Source organism: Salvia hispanica, chromosome 4, assembly GCF_029641045.1.
Source record: "Salvia hispanica isolate PSC_SH4W2 chromosome 4, Shi_PSC_v1, whole genome shotgun sequence".
Classification (NCBI taxonomy): Eukaryota; Viridiplantae; Streptophyta; class Magnoliopsida; order Lamiales; family Lamiaceae; genus Salvia; species Salvia hispanica.
This window is the reverse complement of record NC_142695.1, coordinates 59,104,520-59,129,729: the sequence shown is the minus strand read 5'-3', so window position 1 is coordinate 59,129,729 and position 25,210 is coordinate 59,104,520. Positions and strand designations below refer to the sequence as shown.

The 25,210-nt window shown below is 38.8% G+C and overlaps 3 protein-coding genes across 7 annotated transcripts; all 3 read right to left on the bottom strand.

Moving 5' to 3' along the window:
* Positions 1-101: 101 nt before the first annotated feature.
* On the bottom strand, positions 102-6,187 carry LOC125198109 (putative disease resistance RPP13-like protein 3). Of its 3 annotated transcripts, none has more exons than XM_089069652.1 (5): positions 6,028-6,187; positions 5,106-5,250; positions 3,574-4,446; positions 403-2,180; positions 102-313 (listed from the first exon to the last, which is right to left on the bottom strand). In XM_089069652.1, exons 3-4 carry the CDS (start codon positions 4,376-4,378, stop codon positions 412-414), a joined length of 2,574 nt encoding a protein of 857 aa, XP_088925778.1. In that variant the 5' UTR covers positions 4,379-4,446; positions 5,106-5,250; positions 6,028-6,187; the 3' UTR covers positions 102-313; positions 403-411. The 3 variants fall into 3 exon arrangements, with proteins under 3 accessions (XP_088925778.1, XP_088925780.1, XP_088925779.1); XM_089069654.1 differs by having other exon boundaries at positions 102-307; XM_089069653.1 differs by lacking the exon at positions 6,028-6,187 and having other exon boundaries at positions 5,106-5,372.
* Positions 6,188-7,859: 1,672 nt separating this feature from the next.
* Positions 7,860-19,482, bottom strand: LOC125192833 (putative disease resistance RPP13-like protein 3). Of its 3 annotated transcripts, none has more exons than XM_089069539.1 (5): positions 19,244-19,482; positions 18,327-18,461; positions 10,500-11,329; positions 8,165-9,942; positions 7,860-8,081 (listed from the first exon to the last, which is right to left on the bottom strand). In XM_089069539.1, the coding sequence occupies exons 3-4, from the start codon at positions 11,302-11,304 to the stop codon at positions 8,174-8,176; spliced, it is 2,574 nt and encodes an 857-aa protein (XP_088925665.1). In that variant the 5' UTR covers positions 11,305-11,329; positions 18,327-18,461; positions 19,244-19,482; the 3' UTR covers positions 7,860-8,081; positions 8,165-8,173. The 3 variants fall into 3 exon arrangements, 2 of the variants coding, with proteins under 2 accessions (XP_088925665.1, XP_088925664.1); XM_089069538.1 differs by having other exon boundaries at positions 10,500-11,324; XR_016137515.1 differs by lacking the exons at positions 7,860-8,081; positions 8,165-9,942; positions 10,500-11,329 and adding an exon at positions 17,252-17,728.
* Positions 12,289-13,002, bottom strand: LOC148929743 (uncharacterized). The gene has a single exon (XM_089057008.1). It carries the CDS (start codon positions 13,000-13,002, stop codon positions 12,289-12,291), a length of 714 nt encoding a protein of 237 aa, XP_088913134.1.
* Positions 19,483-25,210: the final 5,728 nt, after the last annotated feature.

Sequence of the window (25,210 nt, the reverse complement as noted above, 5' to 3'; positions counted from 1 at the left end):
GAATGAGATAATAATTATTTTATTTCTCAATGTTTTTTGACACCTAAGAGACTCTATTATTATAGAGTCCCTGCTTGATTCAACTCGTACGACTCGAGAAAGAATCAAGAAGAAAATCCGAGAAGATTTAAATAAATCTAATCCTAAATGAGTTTGAAAATAAGACAAAATAATTAACAAACAATTACAAGGAAAATATTAATAATGAGAAAGCCATTGTATCTGTGCGGGACGTGATCAGCATCAGGTTCGTTGGTTTGCTGCTCGTCGGCTGATGTCCTAACACAAGGCGGGTTAGCTATGCTTTCTGCAGCTATATCATAGTTTGTTAGGTGAAGATACAAGAGAGTTAACTACAAAAGCACAATAACAAAAGGGGATAAATGGAATGAATAAACTCACAAAATAAAATTATGGGCTAATATCCACTTCCAGTATATTAGGGAAGGAGCTCGAATTTCTGATCCTTGTTGCAATGTGTTTAGTTGTTACCATCTTGAACTTCCTCAGATGATACATCAACCCAATCCTTTCCGGGAGGGTCTCCAAGTGTGGACAATTCTTGATTTCTAGTTCCCCCAAAAATATCATTCCCAATTCTCCGACCCGAAGTTCTCTCAAATTCCACAGCTCATTGATGCGCAGCACACCGAGATTGTTAAAGCCATGATTCCCGATCACCATTTGTCGACCAGTGTACGCGTTTCGCATCCTGATGACTCGTAATTTAGGAATTTCCTGCAATACCGGCATTGGGTCTTCGTCAAGACAAGTATTCACCAAAACCAAGTATTCAAGACTTTGAAGGGAAGTCATGGCACTTGGTAGCCTAGATAGACGTCCATCCAGTCGGAGGGCACGGATTCCATCTAGACCCCGAATCTCTTCCAAACATGGCATGCTTTGAAAACGAAATCCTCGCAACTTAAGGCGTCGCAACCTCTTAAGCTCAGCCAGTGATGCAAAGAGCTTGTTGACATCCGAGTTTTCATCAATTTCTTCAACACCCAATAGAAAGAGACGAGTCATCTTCTCCAAGCTCGAGACCTCGTATGTCCAATCATAAATAGAGATGTACCTTAGGATCTCGAGATTCTGTAGCACGTCTACCTTCAAAGGCTTTCGGTAAATCACATCAGACATGTAGAGATAACGAAGGCTACCCATTTCATTGACGATATTTGGCAACTCCACCATAAAGTTTTGAGCTATGTCGAAAACCTCAAGCATTTCCAAGCCCTCCAACGAGTGTGGGATCTCTTGTAGGTAATTGTTCCTCAATCCCAAATACCGTAACCTAATCAATGTGCCGATAGTTTCTGATAAAGTCTTCACCCCAAAGTCTTCCATGTCGAGTATCCTGAGTAGCTCAAAACTCTTCCAATAGGACTGACTCACATCGTCCAAGTAGCGGCCGCCACCATGAAGGATGAGAGAAACAAGATGTTTGTTGCCTTGATCCGTGGAGTGATTAAACTTGTCTCTGCCACAATGGATAACACGATGACGAGGATTTTGAGATTGCCGATTATTTCCATTGCTCCTTAGGATCTCAAAGCCGATTTCCTCCTCTGCTTTTTTTACGGATAGCTCGTACAGTAGAGGATTGATGCGATACCTAAAAAATTCAGAATCATTCACGTATTCAATAATGGATTCACAAAGTAATTCATCTATACACGATCGTAACATGTGCATGCACTCTTCATTGGCCATGTATGGTATAGATCTTTCTGTGTTTAATCCGATTGCAGCCCAAATATGTCCCAACTTTTCTCCCCTTATTGTTGCATTTTCCTTCAAAAAGGACATATGCAAGAAACATGCCTTCAGTTGATCATCCAAGCTATGATAGACCGGCTCAAATAACTTCAGTAATTCACCCAAATCAATTGAATCAAAAAGTTCTTCCCATTCAATCCCTGAAAGCCTTTGCTTAGCTTTCTGCCTTGCAACATCTATTATAGCTAGCGGCAAACCCCCACATTTTTTCAACATCTGTTTCCCCTTCCTCTCCAACTCCTTTGAGAATTTGTTCTCATCACTTGTAAATTTATCAATTGTTTTTGAAAACAATTGCCAGCCCTTTTTAGAATCCAAAGGTTTCATCTCGTGAGTATAAAAGTCGTCTTCTGTAATCTGATAGCGACTGGTGGTCAACAAATTACATCCACGGCAGCCTGGTTATATACCATATATTAAGAACTTGATGCAAAAAAGGGAGACTTAGAAGGACACTAAACTATATTAAGAACTTGATGCAAAATAGGGAGACTTAGAAGGACACTAAACTATATTAAGAACTTGATGCAAAAAAGGGAGACTTAGAAGGACACTAAACTATATTAAGAACTTGATGCAAAATAGGGAGACTTAGAAGGACACTAAACTATATTAAGAACTTGATGCAAAAAAGGGAGACTTAGAAGGACACTAAACTATATTAAGAACTTGATGCAAAAAAGGGAGACTTAGAAGGATACTAAACTATACTCTCTCCGTCCTACATTACTTGAGGCGTTTCTTTTTCGGCACGAGATTTAAGAAAGTTGTGTTTAATGAATTAAATAAAGTAGATGAGAGAATAACAGAAAGAGAAAGATGAGAGAGTAAAGTAAAAGAAGGAATAAAGTAGGTGAGATTAAATGTTTTGTTTTTAGCTAAAAGAAGAAATGACTCAGGTAACTTGGGACAATCCAAAATTGAATACGACTCAAGTAACTTGGGACGGATGGAGTTATAAGAACTTGATGCAAAAAAAGGGAGACTTAGAAGTATGACATTTTACACTTATATAAGTATAAGTATGAATTGACAGTTTTGTGTTAAAATGACAACCCCTCTTAAAATGACACCGTGACACCGCTTATACAACAATATTATAAACGCTACACAGCAATATTACAAACACTACACAGCAATATTACAAACACTACACAACAATCTATAGATTGTTGTATAGTGTGTCGGATATTACTGTTCAAGAAAAATTGCTGTATAAAGACCAGTATATTGCTGCCCGTCTTTTTCCAGATTTTTTTTTTGCCACGTGGCAGCTTATTATTCATCCACGTGTACAAATGATTGACTAGGAATGGTGGTATGGTGTTATTTTAAGGGGTGATGGCACCCTAACATGCCTTTGAACTGACATTAATAAAACAAGAGTAAAGGTCAATTTTAGTCCTAAACATAGTACCAAAAATATGAATTTGGTCCAAAATATTCATTTTTTGAATAACAGGTCCATAGCAAATGAAAATGTCGACGAAGTAGTCATTTTTTTGACAGTTCCGTAAAAAAACTAACGGTCAACGCTAATTGCACATTGCACAGGCATGACCGTTAGTTTTTTGACGGAACCGTCAAATAAAACTACTCCGATAAGGATTTCATTTGTTATGGACCTGTTTTTTCGAAAAGTGAATGTTAGACCAAATTCATATTTAAGTTATATGTTTAGAACCAAAATTGACCTTTACTCATAAAATAAATTAATTTGATTTCTACTAAATGTTAATAAGTTTAAGCATGCAGAATTAGTTCTAAGATAAGATATAAAAGCGAACATACCTTTGTATGGAAGACCATCTAATATGGATCGCAGCCACATTCCTTTTGGCACATTGTCGAGAACTATAAAATATGGCATTCCTTTTAGCTTTCCCCAAAGCATATTTTGGAGACTCCCGTTGTCCATTTCATCCAACGTCAATGGATCTTCAACATGTTCCCCCAACTTCTGTATCAGTTCCACAAGCACTTCATGTGCACTTGTGTCACTACTAGAAATCGTTATCCACGCGCGGAGCTTGAATCTTTCAACGATGTCTGGATGGTTGTATACTTGTCGGGCAAGAGTCGTCTTTCCCGCACCAATCATGCCTTTGATACATGAAATCACGAGGCGCGGCCTTGTGTTAAGAACGGCTTTACCAAGAATCACTCTATCGATAATCTGTTCCACGTCTTTCTCCAACCCCAGCACGACACCTTCGTCTCCAACACTTTGTGAACTACTCGCCCCCTCGCCATCTCCAAAATTCATCATGCGCTTTCTTGTCTTCTTCATCCATTCTAGGACATAATACATCTCTTCATAGAAAGAGAGCTTAAACATGGATATGTTGTCTTTTGACACTTGTGCCATCTCAGCAATGTCAGCTAGCAAATAATTCAGCTTGCTCCTCTCTCCTGATTCTCTCTCTTTATAGAAATCCAACGCCATTCTCATCTCATGTATAACCTCTGAAACGTGGCTTTTGCGAGAAGTCATGGAGGCCTCCGAGATATCCCTGTATCTGTCTTGCGTTGTATCCTCAGACTGCAGAAAACTTTCCAGATTCTGTATCACCTCTAAGATGAAGGCCTCCGACATGTTTCTAGGAAAACTGCTGTCTGCACGTAACAAAATTGTACTCCCTCCGTCCCACAAAAGAAGTCACACTTGTGGGACGACACGGGATTTTAGGAGATTTTATTTTGTGTGTTAAATAGAGAGAGAAAATATAATTTTTATATTCACATGAGAGAGCTTTTTCCAAAAACGTGACATCTTTCGTGGGACAAACTAAAAAGGAAAACGTGACATCTTTTGTGGGACGGAGGGAGTAATATTTTGTATGAAAAAAACGAATTAAGGATTAGTATATGGGGGTGCGTTAAAATGACAACACCTCTTAAAGTGACTGACACCACGCTACACTGCAATATTATAAACGCTGCTTTTCAATCTATTGATTGCAGTCTAGCGTATTGGATATTGCGGATGGGCAAAAATTGCAGTCTAGTGTATTGGATATTGCAGCCCGAGAATATATTCATAAGATTGGTAGCGTCTACAAATATATTTAGATCTGGATCCATGTTACTTCTATTTCAAATAAATCCTAAATGTACTAAAATCCACATAACATCATCATAATCATTCAGACCAATATTATACAACACAATAATCCATAAAAAATATCTTCTAATTCTAAATTGGAAAGTTATTAACTTTAATATGGATTACATACATTTTATGAAGCCAAGGATTATCAAAATCTACATAAAACAACATAATCATGTGAATTTGAAAGTACTTAAAGAAAAGAACATAACACCTTATTTTCGTTCTTATATCCTGTTATCTTTGCCGCTGTGGATCTGGTTTTCCGATTCGACTCATTTCCTTATCTTCTCCGGCAAGTGCTGTGGATCTGGTTTTCCGATTCGACTCATTTCCTTATCTTCTCCGGCAAGTGCGATCTGAGAGGTAGAGAGTGTGATATCTTTAAGAGTAGGAAGTAATTCTGAACAACAAATTCCTAGTCTCAAATTGAATGGAAATTAAGTAAATGGAAAACTAAAATATGATAAATAGTTTAGCTGGCTTATACAATTACAATAATATAAGCCATGTGAAAGGAACCAAGTGGATACAGTCACATAAATCAACAAGTTGCATAATTAATTAGAATAAAATAAATTAATCCAGCTGGCTGCCCGATGCAGCCAGCTGCTATTATTGTTGTAAATTAATCCAATATTGTACTAAACCAATTTACTAATTTCGATAGCACAATATATATAATAGAAAGTCAAATTGTCGGCCATAATTTAAGATCACTGTCACACCTAATTCTCAGCGCAATTATCTCCTAATCCTGCATAATTATAATTATATTTGTGTTATTATAATGATGAGAAAAATTATACTAATTGAATAAACTCTTCAAAATTGGGATTGATTTCCCAATTTTCTCATTCCCTTCAAACAATCACACCACAATAATTCAGCTGAAGATCTCAATTGCATATCCAAAACCCAAATAAAAGTAAAAAAAAATAAAATCATATATGTGAAGAAAAATAGGAAGAAGTAAAGCCTTGAAAAATCCTATAAACTCTTACCCCAACTCTCAACAACTAATTACTAATTTAATTATTCATAGTAAATAAGAGGCAGCTATAGAGTGGAATTGAAAAGAAACATTAAAATTAGGAAAAAAAATGAAATCAAAATCGAGGAAATCGAAAACGAACCAGGCGTAGGAGTAAATTCGAAATCTTTTGTCGGTGAAGAAAGCCCCAACTCGATTAGATCAACTTGGAATTTTCAGCCATCGGAATTTTGCAGAAACAATGTATGATATGAATTGAATTGGAAAATTGAAGCTCAAGCAGACAGTAGACAGAAGGGATTTCGAATTTTTCTACTATTGTGCTTTTCTATGAATTTTGAAATGATTTAATAAATACTACTCCCTCCGTCCCACAAAGATTGTCCCACTTTGACCGGCCACGAGTTTTAAGAAATGTAATGGAAAGTGAGTTGAAAAAGTTAGTGGAATGTGGGTCCTACTTTTATATATTAGTTTTATAATAAAATGTGAGTAGTAATGAGTTAGTGGAATATGAGGTCCACTACAAGAAAATGGTAAAAAGTGAAATGAGACAAACTTTATGGGACGGACCAAAATGGAAAAATAGGACAATCTTTGTGGGACGGAGGGAGTACTACAATAATGATAGGAGTATATTTGGAATAAATTAAATATAGTATATTTTTAATTTTATAAAATTTAAAACTCGATTTATTCATTTTCTCTATAATTTTAAATAAACGAACAAAACAACAAATTGGACATTATTTTTTATGGATTTTATATAATTAAAAATGTCAATAATATTTTAAAATGTTTTTGAGTCAAACACAATTTATAAAACAAAATAAAGTATGCTCGTTGAATGAGGATGGTTATCACACCGTAGCATATCATTTTCCTATAAAACTTTGCACCGGTCAATGAAATGGCATGAAGAATAACTATTTCCCTCCGCCTCGTCTTTTAAAAATAGCAATTATTTTCATTTTGAGTCGTTCCTTAAAAATAGAAATTATAGAATCTCAGACATGGACCTCACAATCCACTAACTCTACTTTCACTACTTTTTCTCTTCCTCACTCTTACTTTACTCATTTTTCTTTTCTTTATCTCTTACTTTACCAATTCTTTTCACTTACTTTTCCAACTTTGCATTAAAACTTGTGCCATTTCAAATATTTCTATTTTTTTTTAAGAGTAAAGGTTAAAATTGGTCCTGAACATATGGTCATTTTACCTTTTTGGTCCTAAACATTATCTTTTGGATTTTTTGGTCCTGAACATATGAGAATTTGATCATTTTGGTCCTCTGTTAACTTTTCCGTTAAAAACTAACGGTCAACGGATTTAAATTCGATTTTGACCAAATTTAAGTTTTAATTATGTTTTTTAAATCCTTAATTAAAAACCCTAACTATTATTAAAAATATTCTTTTAAATCTTTTAAAAATCTTTTTAAATCCTTAATTATAAATCTTTTTAAAAGAGTATTTTTAGTATAGTTAGGGTTTTTAATTAAGGATTTAAAAAACAGAATTAAAACTTAAATTTGGTCAAAATCGGATTTAAAACCGTTGACCGTTAGTTTTTAACGGAAAAGTTAACAGAGGACCAAAATGATCAAATTCTCATATGTTCAGGACCAAAAAATCCAAAAGATAATGTTTAGGACCAAAAAGGTAAAATGACAATATGTTCAGGACCAATTTTGACCTTTACTTTTTTTTTAATACGGACGGAGCATTATTCATAGAATGCCCAACCGTTTGATGAAATGCCACGGGAGATTACGCGAAAGACTATTACCTCTTATCATTACATCAAGAAGAACCCAAGAGATTTGTGTGTGTGAGTTGCCTTTTCCTTGTGCTTTACATGCAAAACTCTGGATCAAAATGACAACCTTGTATATTCAATGTTTTTTGACGCCTAAGAGACTCGTATCAAAATTTGATCCCCGCTTGATTCGACTGGTACGACTCGGGAAAGAATCAAGAAAACCATTAGAAGATTTAAATAAATCTAATCCTACATGAGTTCGAAAATAAAACAAAATAATTAACAAAGAAGTACAAGATAGTTTTTATTCTAACGAGAACTAAAAGTCCTTGTATCTTGTGGGACGTGATCCGTTGGTTTGCTGCTCGTCGTCTGTTGGCTCTGATGTCCTAACACAAGGCAGGGTAGCTTGACATCTGCCTCGTCTTTGAGCTATGTTTGTTAGGTGAAGATACAAAGAAAGTTAATTACATTATCACAATAACAAAAGGGGATAAAGAGAAAGATAAACTTACAAAATAAAACTATGGACTAATATCCACTTCCAGTATATTAGAGAAGGAGCTCGAATTTCTGATCCTTGTTGCAATGTGTTTAGTTGTTACCATCTTGAACATCCTCAGATGATACATCAACCCAATCGTTTCCGGGAGGGTCTCCAAGTGTGGACAATTCTTGATTTCTAGTTCCTCCAAAAATATCATTCCCAATTCTGTGACCCGAAGTTCTCTCAAATTCCACAACTCATTGATGCGCAGGACAACGAGAGTGTTAAAGCCATGATTCCCGATCACCATTTGTCGACCACTGTAAGCATTTCGCATTCTGATGACTCCTAATTTAGGAATTTCCTGCAATACCGGCATTGGGTCTTCTTCAAGACAAGTATTCACCAAAACCAAGTATTCAAGACTTTGAAGGGAAGTCATGGCACTTGGTAGCCTAGATAGACGTCCATCCAATCGGAGGGTATGGAGTCCATCCAGAACCCGAATCTCGTCCAAACATGGCATGCTTTTAAAACGAAATCCTCGCAATTTAAGGCGTTGCAAGCTCTTAAACTCAGCCAGTGATGCAAAGAGCTTGTTGACATCCGAGTTTTCATCAATTCCTTCAACGCCCATTAAAAAGAGACGAGTCATCTTCTCCAAGCTCGAGACCTCGTATATCCAATCATAAACCGAGATGTATCTTAGGATCTCAAGATTCTGTAGCACGTCTACCTTCAAAGGCTTTCGGTAAATCACATCAGACATGTAGAGATAACGAAGGCTACCCATTTCATTGATAATATTTGGCAACTCCACCAAAAAGTTTTGAGCTATGTCGAAAACCTCAAGCATTTCCAAGCCCTCCAACGACTGTGGGATCTCTTGTAGGTAATTGTTCCTCAATCCCAAATATCGTAACCTAATCAATGTGCCAATAGTTTCTGATAAAGTCTTCACCCCAAAATCTTCCATGTCGAGTATCCTGAGTAGCTCAAAAGTTTTCCAATAGGAATAACTAGCATCATCCAAGTAGCGACCACCTCCATGAAAGATGAGAGAAGCAAGATGTCTATTTTCTTGATTCGTGAAGTGATTAAACTTGTCTCTGCCACCATGGATAACACGATGACGAGGATTTTGAGAGTGCCGATTAATTCCATTGCTCCTTAGGATCTCAAAGCCGATTTCCTCCTCTGCTTTTTTTATGGATAGCTCGTAGAGTAGAGGATTGATGCGATACCTATAGAATTCAGAATCGTTCACGAATTCAATAATGGATTCACAAACTAATTCATCCATACATGATCGTATCCTGCGCATGCACTCGTCATTGGCCATGTATGGTATAGATCTTTTTGTGTTTAATCCGATTGCAGCCCAAATGTGTTCCAACTTTTCTCCCCTTATTATTGCATTTTCCTTAAAAAAGGACATACACAAGAAACATGCCTTAAGCTGATCATCCAAGCCATGATAGACCGGCTCAAATAACTTCAATGATTCAGCCAAATCAATTGAATCAAAAAGTTGTTCCCATTCAATCCCTGAAAGTCTTTGCTTAGCTTTTTGCCTTGCAACATCTATTATAGCTAGCGGCAAACCCCCACATTTTTTCAACATCTCCTTGCCCTTCCTCTCCAACTCCTTTGAGAATTTGTTCTCATCACTTGTAAATTTATCAATTGTTTTTGAAAACAATTGCCAGCTCTTTTTAGAATCCAAAGGTTTCATCTCGTGAGTATAAAAGTCGTCTTCTGTAATCTGATAGCGACTGGTGGTCAACAAATTACATCCACGGCAGCCTATATACCATATATTAAGAACTAGATTAAAAAAAGGGAGACTTAGAAGGATACTAAACTAGGAGGAATAAGAACTTGATGCAAAAAAAGGGAGACTTAGAAGTATGAAAATTTGCATTTATATGTATAAGTATGAATTGACATTAATAAAACAAGAGTAAAGGTCAATTTTGGTCCTAAACATATGACCAAAATACGAATTTGATCCAAAACATTCATTTTTTGAAAAACAGATCCATAGCAAATGAAAATGTCGACGAAGTAGTCCTTTTTTTTACAGTATCGTAAAAAAAATAACGGTCAACGCTAATTGCACATTGCGCAGGCATGATCGTTAGTTTTTTGAGGAACCGTCAAATAAGGATCACTCCGATAAGGATTTCATTTGTTATGAACTTGTTTTTCAAAAAAGTGAATGTTTTGGACCAAATTTATATTTTAGTCACATGTTTAGGATCAAAATTGATCATTACTCATAAAACAAATTAATTTGGTTTCTACTAATAAGTTTAAGCATGCAGAATTAGTTCTAAGATAAGATATAAAAGCGAACATACCTTTGTATGGTAGACCATCTAATATGGATCGCAGCCACATTCCTTTTGGCACATTGTCGAGAACTATGAAATATGGCATTCCTTTTAGCTTTTTCCAAAGCATCCATTGGAGACTCCGGTTGTCCATTTCATCCAACGACAACGGATCTTCAACATATTCCACCAACTTCTGTATCAGTTCCACAAGCACTTCATGTGTACTTGTGTCACTACTAGAAATGGTTATCCATGCGCGGAGCTTGAATTTTTCAACGATGTCTGGATGGTTGTATACTTTCCAGGCAAGAGTTGTCTTTCCCGCACCAATCATGCCTTTGATACATGAAATCACGAGACGCGGCCTTGTGTTAAGAACGGCTCTACCAAGAATCACTCTATCAATAATCTGTTCCACGTCTTTCTCCAACCCCAGCACGACACCTTCGTCTCCAACACTTTGTGAACTACTCGCCCCCTCGCCATCTCCAAAATTCATCATGCGCTTTCTAGTCTTCTTCATCCATTCTAGGACATAATACATCTCTTCATAGAAAGAGAGCTTAAACATGGCTATGATGCCCTCTATCACTCGAGCCATCTCAGCAATGTCAGCTAGCAAATAATTCAGCTTGCTCCTGTCTCCTGATTCTCTCTCTCTCATGAAATCCAACGCCATTCTCATCTCATGTATAACCTCTGAAACGTGGCTTTTGCGAGAAGTCATGGAGGCCTCCGAGATATCTCTGTATCTGTCTTGCGTTGTATCCTCAGACTGCAGAAAACTTTCCAGTTCCCTTATCACCTCTAAGATGATGGCCTCCGACATGTTTCTGGGCAAACTGCAGTCTGCTCTGCACGTAACAATTGTAAGATTTTGCATGTATATAAAAAAACAGAATTAAGGATTAGCATATGCATTATGGTAGATTCAAAGAATGTTGTCTATACCTCAATATAACCACTTTGCTTACGACTCATCTTGATGCAGTATTGTTAGATAAGACTTGGAGACTAATCAAGTTATATTTTTGGTTTTATTTATTTCCTAGTTAATATAATTAGTAGATGGAAAAATATTTGAAGTAATTGTTTTTCCTTCTACAAATTAGGTTTTCCTATTTTGCTTATTTTCCTTTTAGTTATTTTCCTTCTAGTTTTATTTTCATAAGTTTAGGATTTCTCTTTGCCTATATAAAGGCCTCATTGTTGAACTTTAAAGACAGACTTTGATTATTTATTTTGATATTAAGATTTATACTCTAGAGTTCTCATTTATTTGAGTTCTTTATTGTTAAGAGGGTTTCTCTTAACCACGGCCGGCGGCTACGCTCGGCGGCCAAGAATAGTTCCGGCGCCCTTCTTAGGGTCGGCGGAGAAGAACGATCAGGTGTGCGCAGGCGAAAGTCCCGTCGGGCAGCAGAGCTTCTAGGTTTTGTAACTTGATTAACAAGATAATTGGGCAAAAGATAATTCTCATTCATGTATCTCGTTTATGAAACAAGCGCCCTATTTATAATACTAAGGACCCTAGGGTTGGTTCGACTCCTAATCCTAACTCATCTCGGGAAAGAACCAACAAAGAAAACCCGAAATATCTAAGCAAAAATAAATAATAAAAACACTAATATCCCAAAAGAAACAAATAATAAAATAACCAAAAAAAGAAAGTAATAATAAACTAAGCTTTATTCATGGAATCCACGTCAACTTGGGGACGTAGTCGCCAAGTCGATCAGGAGGTCGAACATTCCTCTTTGGCTTCGAGTTCGCGATCGATTGCTGCACCTCTGCTGCGAGTCTTTCTCCAGAGTCACCTTTCAGTCTCACGTTCGTTGGCGTCTTCGACGTCGTGGTCGTGCTGCTGTTGCACCGTATCAACCCCGTCCCCGATAGCAACCTCCTTGTCCTCAAGGAGTACATTCGGAAACCTGCGCTTGACGCGGCCAAGCGACTCCCAAGTTGGAGAATCAGTTCCATCAGACCACCGAACCAACACATGCTCCTCCGGGCCGCATTCATGCCAAATTGTACGCCTGTCCAATACCCGCACCGGATAAACAACTGGGCGATCACCAAAAAACTCCGTTGGCAACGCAGCTAACGGGCCTGCAGTATCACCTTCCACGAACGCGCGTAGCAGACTCACATGAAAAACGTTATGGATCCTACTTCCCTCCGGTAAACGCAAACGATAAGCTACTGGCCCGATGCACTGTATAACTTCAAACGGTCCGTAGTATCGGCGCGCCAGTTTGGCCGATTTTGGTCGTGCCACCGAATGTTGTCTGTACGGCTGCAGTTTAAGTAACACCTTATCCCCTACTGCAAACTCGACATGGCGACTGTGCTTATTTGCCGAGTCGCGCATTCGTTGCTGGGCCCTCTCTAGATTGTGTCTCAACTCCACTAGTAACCTCCCCCTTTGACGAATCAAGTCAGCAGCGGTCGGCGGGGTCTCGTCTGACGGGGCAGCAAATATCAAACTTGGTGGGTCCCTGCCGTACAAAGCTTTGAACGGCGACATCCCTAAGCCTTCATGATGAAAACAGTTCAGCGCCAACTCCGCCCAAGGCAAAAAATTCGCCCACTGCGACGGCCTCTCCGAACCTCGGTTTGCCCATCAGATAGCGGATGATAAGCCGTCGAAAAATTCAGCTTCGTACCACTGAGGCGCATAATATCCTCCCAAACTTTATTCAAAAATACCGAATCCCGATCCGAAACAAGCGTCTTAGGAAACCCATGGTGTCGCACCACTGTATTAATAAACAAGTGCGCCACTCGTAAGGCGTCGAAACTAGTCGGTAAGGGAGCGAAGTGGGCATATTTCGACAGTCTATCCACCACTACCATGATCGTTGTGTAGCCCCTTGATTGTGGAAGGCCCGTGATAAAATGCATCGAGACGTCTTTCCAGACTTGCGACGGAATGGGCAAAGGCTGCAGTAACCCTGCAGGTTTCAAGGTGGAGTATTTGGTTGTTTGGCAAACCACGCACGCCTCAACAAAATTTTTCGAACCTCTTTCCTCATGTTCGCCCAATAGAACCCCATTGCAATGCGTCGAAACGTTCTCTCAAACCCCGGGTGGCCAGCGGATGGCGAACTATTCCTCCATGATGGCGGAACGTGCTGAAGAACGCGCGCTCACAAATATCCTGCGATTGTAATAGACCAGCCCATCCACTAAGGATAGATGTGGAGGGGCCGTTCCCCCTTTAATGGCGGCGGTAATCTCCCTCATCTCGGGGGATGAGATAGTTTCCCGGCGTAGAACCTCAATCAGCTGTGGAACTGGCTGGCTCGTGGCTGCCAGCAGGGGCGCAGTCGCACGACGCTGCGGTATCAGACAACGGGTCCTCCCGGCGAGACAAGGCGTCCGCCGTTTTATTCGAGCTTCCCCTCTTATATTCAATCCTGAACTTGTAGCCCATAAGTTTTTGAACATACAACTGCTGATCGGGTGTCTGCACGACTTGCAGCAGCAATTCCTTCAAACTTCTCTGGTCACTCCGAATAATGAATTCCCTACCTAAAAGGTATTGTCGCCACTTCTAGACTGCCTCCACAATCGCGTACAACTCCTTGTGGTAGGTAGACGCCGCCTTTCCGCGGGGCCCCAATTTCTTGCTAAAGAATACGATTGGATGGCCATCCTGAAGTAATACCCCACCGATCCCTAAATTTGAGGCGTCCGTTTCGACGCAAAAAGTTTTATCAAAATCGGGCAGCCGCAGAACCGGAGCTGAGGTCATCGCGGTCTTGAGATCCGCGAAACTCGCCTCTGCCGCGGAGGACCATTCAAAGGCGTCCTTTTTTAATAACCCGTGAGACCCAAAAAGCCCCGCAGTTGCTTCACATGTTTCGGAGTAAGCCATTCTGTCTTCGACACTATCTTAGCTGGATCCGCCTTTAATAACCCGTCCCCGATCAAGTGTCCTAGATATTCTACCGTCGTACTGCAAAAGGAGCACTTGGACAATTTCACAAAAAAATTATCCTCACGGAGGACGTTCAATCATCAGCTAAGTGTTGGCTGTGAAGCTCCACTGTCGGGCTATAGACCAAGAATATCGTCAAAGAAAACAATCGCAAACTTTCGCAATAGTGGCTGGAAAATCGCGCTCATGGCTGCCTGAAAAGTCGATGGAGCATTCGTCAGGCCAAAAGGCATGACCAAAAATTCAAAGTGTCCATCGTGAGTTCGGAACGCCGTTTTGAAAACATCATCCTCATGCATCCTGATCTGATAGTACCCCGAACGTAAGTCCAATTTTGTAAATATGCGAGCTTTCCCTAACTCATCAAACAACTCGTCAGCCGTCGGGATAGGGAAGTGATCGGGAACAGTAGCATTATTTAAAGCCCGATAGTCGATGAAGAATCGGAAGGTGCCGTCTTTTTTGCGAATTAAGAGAACTGGCGAAGAAAAAGGGCTATTCATTCGCTGTATTATCCCCTGCTCTAACATTTCCCGGACCTGGCCCTCGATTTCATTCTTCTGAAAATACGGATAACGGTATGGACGGACGTTAATCAGTCGGGTATACGGCAAGAGATGAACCCTATGATCAAATAGCCTCGGCGGCGGCATTCCTTCCCGGAGGCTGAACACTGGCTGAAACTGCTCCAACACCTCCAGAACCTCGGTTGGCAAGTTAGGCGGGAATTCCTCGGGAACTTCGGTACCCTTCGCCTGTGCCTCTGGATCTAACAACAAAATTTCGTAACAATCTACGGCATCGGACGGAGGCAACAGAGATGCAAGCGAGTGATATGCCACCCGACGTGGCGGCGGCTGAATACCCATGAGTATAATTGGTTTCTCGCCTTGGGTGAACTCAAGTGTCTTTCCTGCGAAGTTGGCAGTTACCTTCCCTAAAGACTCGAGCCAGTCCATTCCCAATACAATGTCGGGACCATGCACCGGCAATATGTGTAAGTCCACCCAGAACGTTGTTCCTTGCATCTCCAATTTAGTTTGCTTGGCGATATGGGAGCATAATAACGTTTCGCCATTTCCCACCACAACGTGGAATGGGCGGATCGGAGACAATGGCAGATGAAGTTGTTCTGCTACCGCCGGATGTAAGAAATCTCTGACGCTGCTTGTGTCAATGAGGACGCTCACCTCCTTGTCTAGAATTCGGCCAACCACCTTAAGGGGCCGGGAACTAAGATCACCCTTCATCGAGTGAATGTGTGACACCTCCATAGTCTGCTCCGATTGGTGCTCTGGAATCCCTCCGGCTCCCATTCGGCCTCCTCATCTACATAACAGAGCAAGCGTTGTTTACAGACGTGTCCTATGATCCACTTCTCCGGGCAATGCCAACATAGGCCCAGCCTTGAGCGTTCAACCTTCTTGGCTAACGACACTCTGATCGTTGGGGTGCGCTCTTGCTCCCCAGAACGTGTCGTAACTCCCTGTTGATGTGTCGTACCCGTAGCGGACGCTGACGCCGTTGTCCCTGTTGGCGGCGCCCCTATCGGAGCCTTCCCGTTGCGCTGCTACCAAGTGCGACGTGTAGATGTCGCCGGTTGGTACTATTGTTGTCGTTCGGGTTGTGTGGGTGCCAACTCCAGTGCCAGAGCCATTGCCGCCGCCAAAGAGGGAGGCCGGTGGAGTCTCAGGCGGTCCTGCATATCAGGTTTTAGGCTTGCGACAAATAATGTGAAAAGTTCCGATTCCGGAATACCATGAATTCGATTGAGGTACTTTTCGGATGTCATATGGTACTCCCCTACTGTCCCAGTTTGCACCAATTTTGCAATAATAAGACCAAAGTAATTTTGAAAGCTTTGTGGTTCGAATCGGTGTCGGACATCCTCCAGAAACTCTTGCCAAGAAACAAATTCATTATTTCCGTAGTAGTTGAACACCCAGTCCGCGGCCGGGGGGTCAAATAGCATGACGACGTAGTGCAACCGGTGTGCGTCAGGCATCATAAGATGATTGAAATAATATTCCACTCTAGAAATCCAATTTGTAGCATCCGAACCATCGAAACGCGGTGGTTGCATCTTAACACGTCGTGGCGCATCGTATCGTGCAGCCTGTAGTTGGAAACGCCCGGGTGGGTCCCAACACGTAGGCGTATTATTGGATTGCTGATCATAACCGCCTCTGTGGTGGCGATTAAATTGACCACCCGGAGGTTCCCAACACGAGGCTCGAGGGTTTCTTCCATCGCGTTGATACCGGTCTCTCGGCGGGCTGTCACGCATACTAACATTAGGGATACGACCTGGCGGTCCCCTATCTCCTTGCTTCCGTCGCCGATGATCTGCGTATTCTTGCTCGTCCCAGTCATCATCATTGAACGGGAGGTCGTCATGTCTTCGTTGTATCGTCCTTCCAATAATCCAGTTGTCAAGTTTATCAATCAAGCGATCCAATTTATATCCCACGGAATCATCGTGGCGGGCATCATCACGATCCCCCTTGTCGGTCTGTTGTCGGTTCAAACCGCTGTTGTCGCGGCAGCCTATCGCGATGTCACGGCGCGACGAGCCATTCGGGAAATAGTCGGGTCGGCCTGTGCCCCACCCTTTCCCACTGTTGTTGTTGAATCGTGGCATGAGTTCACAATGGTGAAAGCACCATATGTTAAGAGGGTTTCTCTTAACCACGGCCGGCGGCTACGCTCGGCGGCCAAGAATAGTTCCGGCGCCCTTCTTAGGGTCGGCGGAGAAGAACGATCAGCTGTGCGCGGGCAAAAGTCCCGTCGGGCAGCAGAGCTTCTAGGTTTTGTAACTTGATTAACAAGATAATTGGGCAAAAGATAATTCTCATTCATGTATCTCGTTTATGAAACATGCGCCCTATTTATAATACTAAGGACCCTAGGGTTGGTTCGACTCCTAATCCTAACTCATCTCGGGAAAGAACCAACAAAAGAAAACCCGAAATATCTAAGCAAAAATAAATAATAAAAACACTAATATCCCAAAAGAAACAAATTATAAAATAACCAAAAAAAAGAAAGTAATAATAAACTAAGCTTTATTCATGGAATCCACGTCTACTTGGGGACGTAGTCGCCAAGTCGATCAGGAGGTCGAACATTCCTCTTTGGCTTCGAGTTCGCGATCGATTGCTGCACCTCTGCTGACTCGCTGCTTGCCTTCCGCGAGTCTTCCTCCGGAGTCACCTTTTCAGTCTCACGTTCGTCGGCGTCTTCGACGTCGTGGTCGTGCTGCTGTTGCACCGTATCATTTATCTACCAGTTCAGCCATTCTCATACGTTTCTGCATCACAATTTAGTTGGGACGAAGGAAGTATAATGGTTCTCTCAAATTTTGCTTCACTTCTTTTTTATTATTTTACACTTTACGACATTTTTTTTTAATTTTGTTATTACCAAAGTTCATAATTGAATTCTCAACATTTCTCAGAATTGATAGCTTCTGTCCTTCTGATTCTAAATACTGTAGATGTTTTAACCCTAAAAAGCACAAGATAAACTCTTAAAAAAATCTACAAAACAATCAAAACTAGTATTTAAAATTTGTTTCTTTGTTGAGGTGCTCAAGCTCCCCCTACTCCGCCCAAGACCGAGTAGGGTACAGATTTGGATACAAAACAATACTGTACAGTTCAGATCCAGATTCATAAGATTGGCAAGAGTCTACAAATATATTTACTTCTATTTCTAATAAATCCTAAATGTAATCCATAAAAAATAGTATCTTCTAATTCTAATTGAGATTTCTGTGCTCGAAATCGGAAACTTTTTATCTTTAATACGGATTCCATAAATTTTATGAAGTCAAGGATTATAAAAATCTATACAAAACAGCATAATCATGTGAATGTTGAAAGTACTCAAAGAAAAGAACACAGTACCTTTTTTTGTCTTTATATTTTGTTATCTTTGCCGGTGTGGATTTGGCTTTCCGATTCAACTCATTTCCTTATCTTCGCCGGCGAGTGTGATTTGAGAGGTAGAGAGTGTGATATCTTTAAGAGTTGGAAGTAATTCTGAAAAATAAATTCATAGACTCAAATTGAATAGAAATTAATCAAATGGAAAAATAAAATACGATAAATAGTTTAGCTGGCTTATATGATTAAAGTAATATAAGCCATGTGAAAGGAAGCAAGTGGATGCAGTCACATAAATCAACAAACAAGTTGCATAATTAATTAGGATAAAATAGATTAAAAAAAATTAGTATATGGTTTCTGACCGATGCAGCCAGCTGCTATTATTGTTATAAATTAATCCATTGTACTAAATCATTTTTCTAATTTCGATAGCACAATATATATAATCGAAAGTCAAATTGTCGGCCATAATTTAAGATTACTGTTACACCTAATCCTCAGCGCAATTATCTCCTAATCCAGCATAATTATAATTATCCTTGTGTTTATTATAACTTGCATAAGCGAGCTTAGTCAAAAATGGGATTTTTGTTTTTACAATGATGAGAAAAATTGTAGTAATTGAAAACTCTTCAAAATTGGGACTGATTTCCCAATTTCCCCATTCCCTTCAAACAATCACACCACAATAATTTGAAATTTCAAACAATCACACAACAATAATTCAGCTGAAGATCTCAATTGCACATCCGAAACCCAAATAAAAGTAAAAAAAAAAATCATATATGTGAAGAAAAATCGTATAAACTCTTAAACCTCAATTCTCAGCAACTAATTACTAATTTAATCATTCATAGTAAATAAGAGGTGGAATTGAAAAGTAAAATTAAAATTAGGAAAAAAATGAAATCAAAATCGACGAAATGAAAACGAACCAGGCGTAGGAGTAAATTCGAAATCTTGTCGGTGAAGAAAGCCCCAACTCGATTTGATCAATTGCAGAAAATCATCCTTGGAATTTTCAGCCATTCGAATTTTGCAGAAACAACATATGATATGAATTGAATGGAATGGAATGGAATGGAATTGAATTGAATTGAATTGAATTGGGGAAATTGAAGCTCAAGCGGTTGACAGTAGACAGAAGGGATACTGAAAGTCTGAATGGATATGTTGTGTTTTTCTATGAATTTTGAAATGATTTACTAATAAATACAATAATGATAGGAGTATATTCGGAATAAATTAAATATGATTTATTTTTAATTTTATAAAATTTATAAAAATTAAAACTTGATTTATTCATTTTCTCTGTAATCTCAAATAAACGAACAAAACAACAAATTGGACTATAATTTTTATGAATTTTATATAGTTCAAAATATCAATAATATTTTTAAATGTATTTGAATCAAACTAAATTTATAAAATAAAATAAAGTGCACGTTGAATGAGGATGGTAATCACGTAAGTATGTAGCATATCATTTCCTATAAAACTTTGCACCGGTCGGAAAAATGCCTCGAAGAATAAGGGGGTGATCGGTTTGCAAGATTGTATCAAATAAAATTTGTTTATTTGTAGTGTGTTTGATTCATGAGATTCAATCACACAATTCAATCCTAGATGGATAATCATTGGATAATTAGTCATAGCTAATCCCCTATGACTAAAATAATTTCACAATTCAATCCTAGATTTTATCTTGATATTATGTTATCTTGGAAACCGAATCACCTAAGGCCATGTTTGGTAGGGGTGATAAATCATCTAGGGATGAAAATCCATGAACGAAAATGTAGGGGTGATAACTCATCTAGGGATGGAATTCCATAAACAAAAATGTCATTTTTGTTCATAGAATTCCATCCCTAGATGATTACCAAACATACCTTAAGTATATTATTCATATAATGCCCCAACCGTTTGATGAAATGCCACAGGAGATTACGCGAAAGACTATTAGTACCTCTTATAATTACATCAAGAACAACTAAATAGATTCGTGTGTGTGAGTTGACCAAGTGGTAGAGAGGTTAATAATGCCTGAAACCAAAGGTCTCAGGTTCGAGTCATCCGTGGTGCGGCCTTTAAATTTACGTTCAGTTTTTTTAAAAAAAAGAACCAAAGAGATGTGTGTGTGAGTTGGTTCATGTGCTTTTCTATAATGAACAGTCAATATAATCAAATTATTATTTTTTTATTATTATTAAGAATAATCTCTGCTATCCATGCGCGTCATGCTTCTTTCTCAACATTGATGTTGAAGAGTAATCCAATTCCGCCCCCGCCAATTTCGAGATTCTCAAGCTCAAGAGAAATCCAATTTTCTTGTGTTAGAAGTTCTATTTCAAAAGCTATTAATATTAGCGGATTGTGGTTTCTTGTGTATATTTATTTTAATGCTTTTTGTCATCTGTTTATTTACATATATCTAGTTTAATTAATCACATAAAAAATCTTGTGTCTCTAGATAATATATGACGCTTAGTAAATGATAGTCACTTGCAATCTTTGTATTGACCTTTAGCTATACTAGATATACTGATGTGAATCCGGGTGTCCTAGAGAAGAATCGAAGAACCGGATTTGAGGACAAATCCTTTCACAAAGAAGGAGAGGATGATGTGAATCCGGGTATTCACAATCATAGGATGCAACGACATCGAGGGCCATGGGTTGATTGGGGTCCGAAAAGAAGGTGGAGATATGGCAAGGAGCCAAGCCAGATTCGGAGGTGTGACTCAAACCGGAATTTTCCTATCAAAATGGTGTCCAAATTCTGTTCTAAGACCACCATTATCTTCATCGTCAAAAGAGCTTCGCGTGAGTACCTTACACGCCTCAACCGAAGCTCGCATGAGGAAGTTATGGCCGTTTGACGAAAGTCGCGCAGAGCTGCCAAAAATGCCCGGGGACAGAGAAAACGCCCGGGCCAGGCGTTTTGCCCGAAAATGCCATTTTTCAAGCTCTTAAAGACTATTTTCCCTATTACTTTTGTTTTAGTATAAATACTCTTTTGTAGGATTTTCATTCTCAGCTTTTGAATATTTGTAAGAGACTATTTATCCATATTTGAGGGCTCACCTTCTTCATCTTTTGAAGACTTATCAAATTCCTTCGGGTTGCATTCGATCTTTTGCCGGGCTAAGGTTGATTGTAAAGGTATGCTTGCTAGTTCTTGTGTTGCTAGTTTGTGGAGCCATTAGGTGTTTGTATGTGAAAGTGTCTTTGGGATTTCTTTCTTGTTCTTCACCTAAATCATAACACTATTCCATCTTCTATCCTTTTATCCATTTTTCTTGTTCCATTTCTTGGTTTATCTTATTTATTTGTTAGGTTTATTTACAAGAACAAGTCCGGGGCAAATTCATGAGTCTTCCATCTAGAAGATTCACATTATATACTTTGTATACTTGAAAGTATTTTGTAGTACTAATAAAAAGTACATCAATCAGCAAGACATACACAGATGAGTACAAATGTAAAAAATGCAGAGACGACATGAAGTAGGCATAGCCATCCGCCCACATTGAGATAATGCTGGTCTGAGTAGCCGCATGTTGCCCTCGATTTGTTGATCGATAGTACTCCTTTCGTTAGAAACCCCAATCCGCTAACCAGGAAGCACCTGGATGAAAACTTGTGTAAGAGCGTCTAATGGTTCAAAAACCGTCAAATAAGTCAAATATTTACTTAAGGTTAAGTAAGTTTACAAAGGGATCATGTTTGATGATTACTAGTAATTATATTTATCCATAAATTTTGATGGATATATAGTTTGATAGACATAATACTGATCAATAAAAATACTTCCTCCATCCCTTAAATTTTGTCATATATGACCGGACATAGGTTTTAAGAAATGTAATGGAAAAGTTTGAAAAAGTTAGTAGGTAGTAGGTCCTACTTTACAGTATTAGTTTTATAATAAAATATGAGTGAGAATGTTAGTGGAATGTGGATCCATCACCAGAAATGGTAAAAAAGTGAAATATGACAAAATTTATTGGACGGACAAAAATGAAAAAAATGTGATAAATTTTCAAGGAGAGAGGCAGTATTACTTACTCCAAAAATTAAACCTTTCCCTAATCATCAATCAATGGTTTTCAAACTTCTCAAATATCATTATACTTTTTTAAAGATAATAATATATGGTTCTACTTTTTCCTTTTGGCTGTGGTGAATCGATTCCTTGACCTATTCATCAGAGGAGAAGCGTTTTACCAACGAAACTGCATTTCATTGCCTCCCAACTTCTAATTTACCAACAATGATGCAGAAACGTATGGAAATAACTCACCATACCTAATCACTAAATCTTTAAGAAATAACCAAAAACTACAATGGCCTAAAACCTTGATCATATCCAACATACTGTACAAGAAAAACTCATCTCAAAAGAATAGCCTGTTAAGAGAGCGAACTCATTTACTCTATGTTTAGGCTTTAGCTTCTTGTTTAGCTCTAGTATTTGTTAATTCCTTCTCAGTTAATACTTCTTTCAAGCTTTTAAATTTCCTTGATTTATCAATTTCTTTCATGTCTCGTATTTTTATTTATTGGTCTGAATACTTTTCTATGATTTGTAAACAATTTCCTATGTTTATGACCAAATTTACATTACTCTAATATAAATTTTAAAAAATTAAAATAAAATTATTTAATTTTCTATTACTTCTAACAATGATTTAGTGCTAGATCACTACCTTGTTTTGAGCTTCTTGTGCTTTCCACCCAAAATTCGCCTCAGTGATGTCTAGTGCAAAGACGACCAAGAAAAGGAGGAAAACTACCTGGTAGTTCCCCATTCTCTGCAGTTTTTTAGATGTGAACATATATTTATAGTGTGAACATATATTTATTTTTATAGTGTGAACATATATTTATTTTTCCACTATCAATAATATTTGTACAATAAGAAAAATCTAAATTTGTATAAGAAGAAATCTTATTTGTATCAAAAGAAAATCTAATTTCTACAATAAGAAAATATAATTTGTATAAAGGATAATCAAACTTATATAATACTAAGAAAATCAAATTTGTATTAATGAAATTTTTAATATACAGAGAGAAAGTCAATTAATGACAATTCATCAAAACTTTTTAATTACTTAGATCATTCACAACCTCACTTCTTAAAATCATTTTTGCAGTGTAACGGGTTGCCTCATTCGTTTAAGAAACAACACATAAAAAGTCAATACTCACCTTTCCTCTGTCCCACTATATGTGAGGAGTTTTTTTGGGCACGGTATTTGAGAAAATGATATTCCCTCCGTCCAACTAAATATGAAACATTAGATATTTGGCACGGGATTTTATGTAGAGTTGTTATTCATGCATCTCATCTTTCTCTTGTATTTAAAGCGCAAGAGTAATCCAATTTTCTTGGGTTGATATTTTAAGCTTAGTTCTTGTTTGAATGTTTAGGCTCTAGCTTGTTGTTAGCTCTAGTGTTTGTTACTTTCTTCTGAGTTAAATCTTCTTTCAAGCTTTTAAACCAGATTCTCTAAGCTTATTTCCTTGATTGTGGTTGAATTTTGGATAATGTAGAGAAGACTTTTTTCTTCATTATTTTCTAATTTTATTTTATCATTTCTCTATTTTAACTATTTATTATCATTTTTACAAAATAGTGCAGAAATGTCAATGGGTCTACTGATGGCGGACGGAGGAGGGAGTACTAGTTAAGATCCAAGCCAAGCCAAGAACCTCAAGGCTTGGAATTCGGCGCTCCAAGCCAAGATCCTCTGGAACATTCACTCAAAGAAGAACCCTAAACCCTAAATATGTCAGGAATGGTTCGATCTGGGTGTGGACGGCACACAAGAAGAACGATTCCGTGCTCATCAAGAAGCTCTTATCCATCCGAGATAAGATGTTGGACAGATGCACTAGAGACGAGGCCACAGCACTCTGGAGCACTTGGTTCGCGGAAAAAGGGGTTCATGAGGCGTATGAGTGGTTTAGAGCCGAGAGGTGAGAGACGATTATGGGCTTAATATGTATGGAAGGACGTTGTCCCTCCTAAGTACTCGTTCATTACTTGGCTTGCACTTCGAGGACGCCTTTTCACGTGAGATCGCCTTTACTTCTTTGAGAACTTGGACCTTGCATGTCAGCTTTGCCGACGAGAGGAGGAATCGGTAGACCACTCTTCTTCAAGTGCTCGATGACATGGCAGTTTGGGTACTGATCATGCTCTGGCTTGGCATTGCGAGGAGATCGACGACGATTAGGAGTGTCATCAAATGGGCCGGACGACAGACTAGAGGATCACAGATTGTTCAGATGGCAAAGATGATTGCTCTCATGGCTTCGGTGGCAATCATTTGGAGGACGCGGAACAAGGTTATCTTTGATGGGAAAGCATTGGGATGCAGCTAGGGTCATCTTTGAGATCAAGGAAGCTACCTATAGCATCTTGTACTCACGTTTCTCGCATGAGCAGGTTCATCTCCACCTTCCAGACAGATGATGGAGTTTCTCGGGTATTGGTTGTTTGGTCCTCGACACACTTTGAGTCACTCATCAGGGTACTCTTTTTTCCCTTGGGGAATTTTATCCCATAGGGTTTTATCCCCAAGGGTTTTTAATGAGGCTCGCCCATTCTGGGTTTCGATGGGTGATTTGAAATGTGATCGGTCTTGTTGGAGCCCCGCCCCTTGCTTTTTCGGTTCTTGGTTGTTCCAAGTTGCTTTGTTCTAGCTGACTTGTAGCTATGTCTTTTGTTCTTCCTCGGGTATGCACGAGCGTATGATGTGAACATTTGGTTTGGTTTATTTACTTATTTATTCATAAAAAAAAAGAATTTTGGGAATTGGGAACATATAAATATTGTTGAATAGGAAGGAACACGCATGCAAAAATCCCTTCCTTTCAATATTCGATTT

Coding starts and splice junctions, on each gene's coding strand:
- LOC125198109 (XM_089069652.1), bottom strand. CDS start 4,378: ATGTCGGAGGCCTTCATCTTAGAGGTGATACAGAATCTGGAAAGTTTT. Junction 2,181..3,573: donor AGATGGTCTTCCATACAAAG/GTATGTTCGCTT, acceptor GTATATAACCAG/GCTGCCGTGGATGTAATTTG.
- LOC148929743 (XM_089057008.1), bottom strand. CDS start 13,002: ATGTCGCCGTTCAAAGCTTTGTACGGCAGGGACCCACCAAGTTTGATA.
- LOC125192833 (XM_089069539.1), bottom strand. CDS start 11,304: ATGTCGGAGGCCATCATCTTAGAGGTGATAAGGGAACTGGAAAGTTTT. Junction 9,943..10,499: donor AGATGGTCTACCATACAAAG/GTATGTTCGCTT, acceptor TATGGTATATAG/GCTGCCGTGGATGTAATTTG.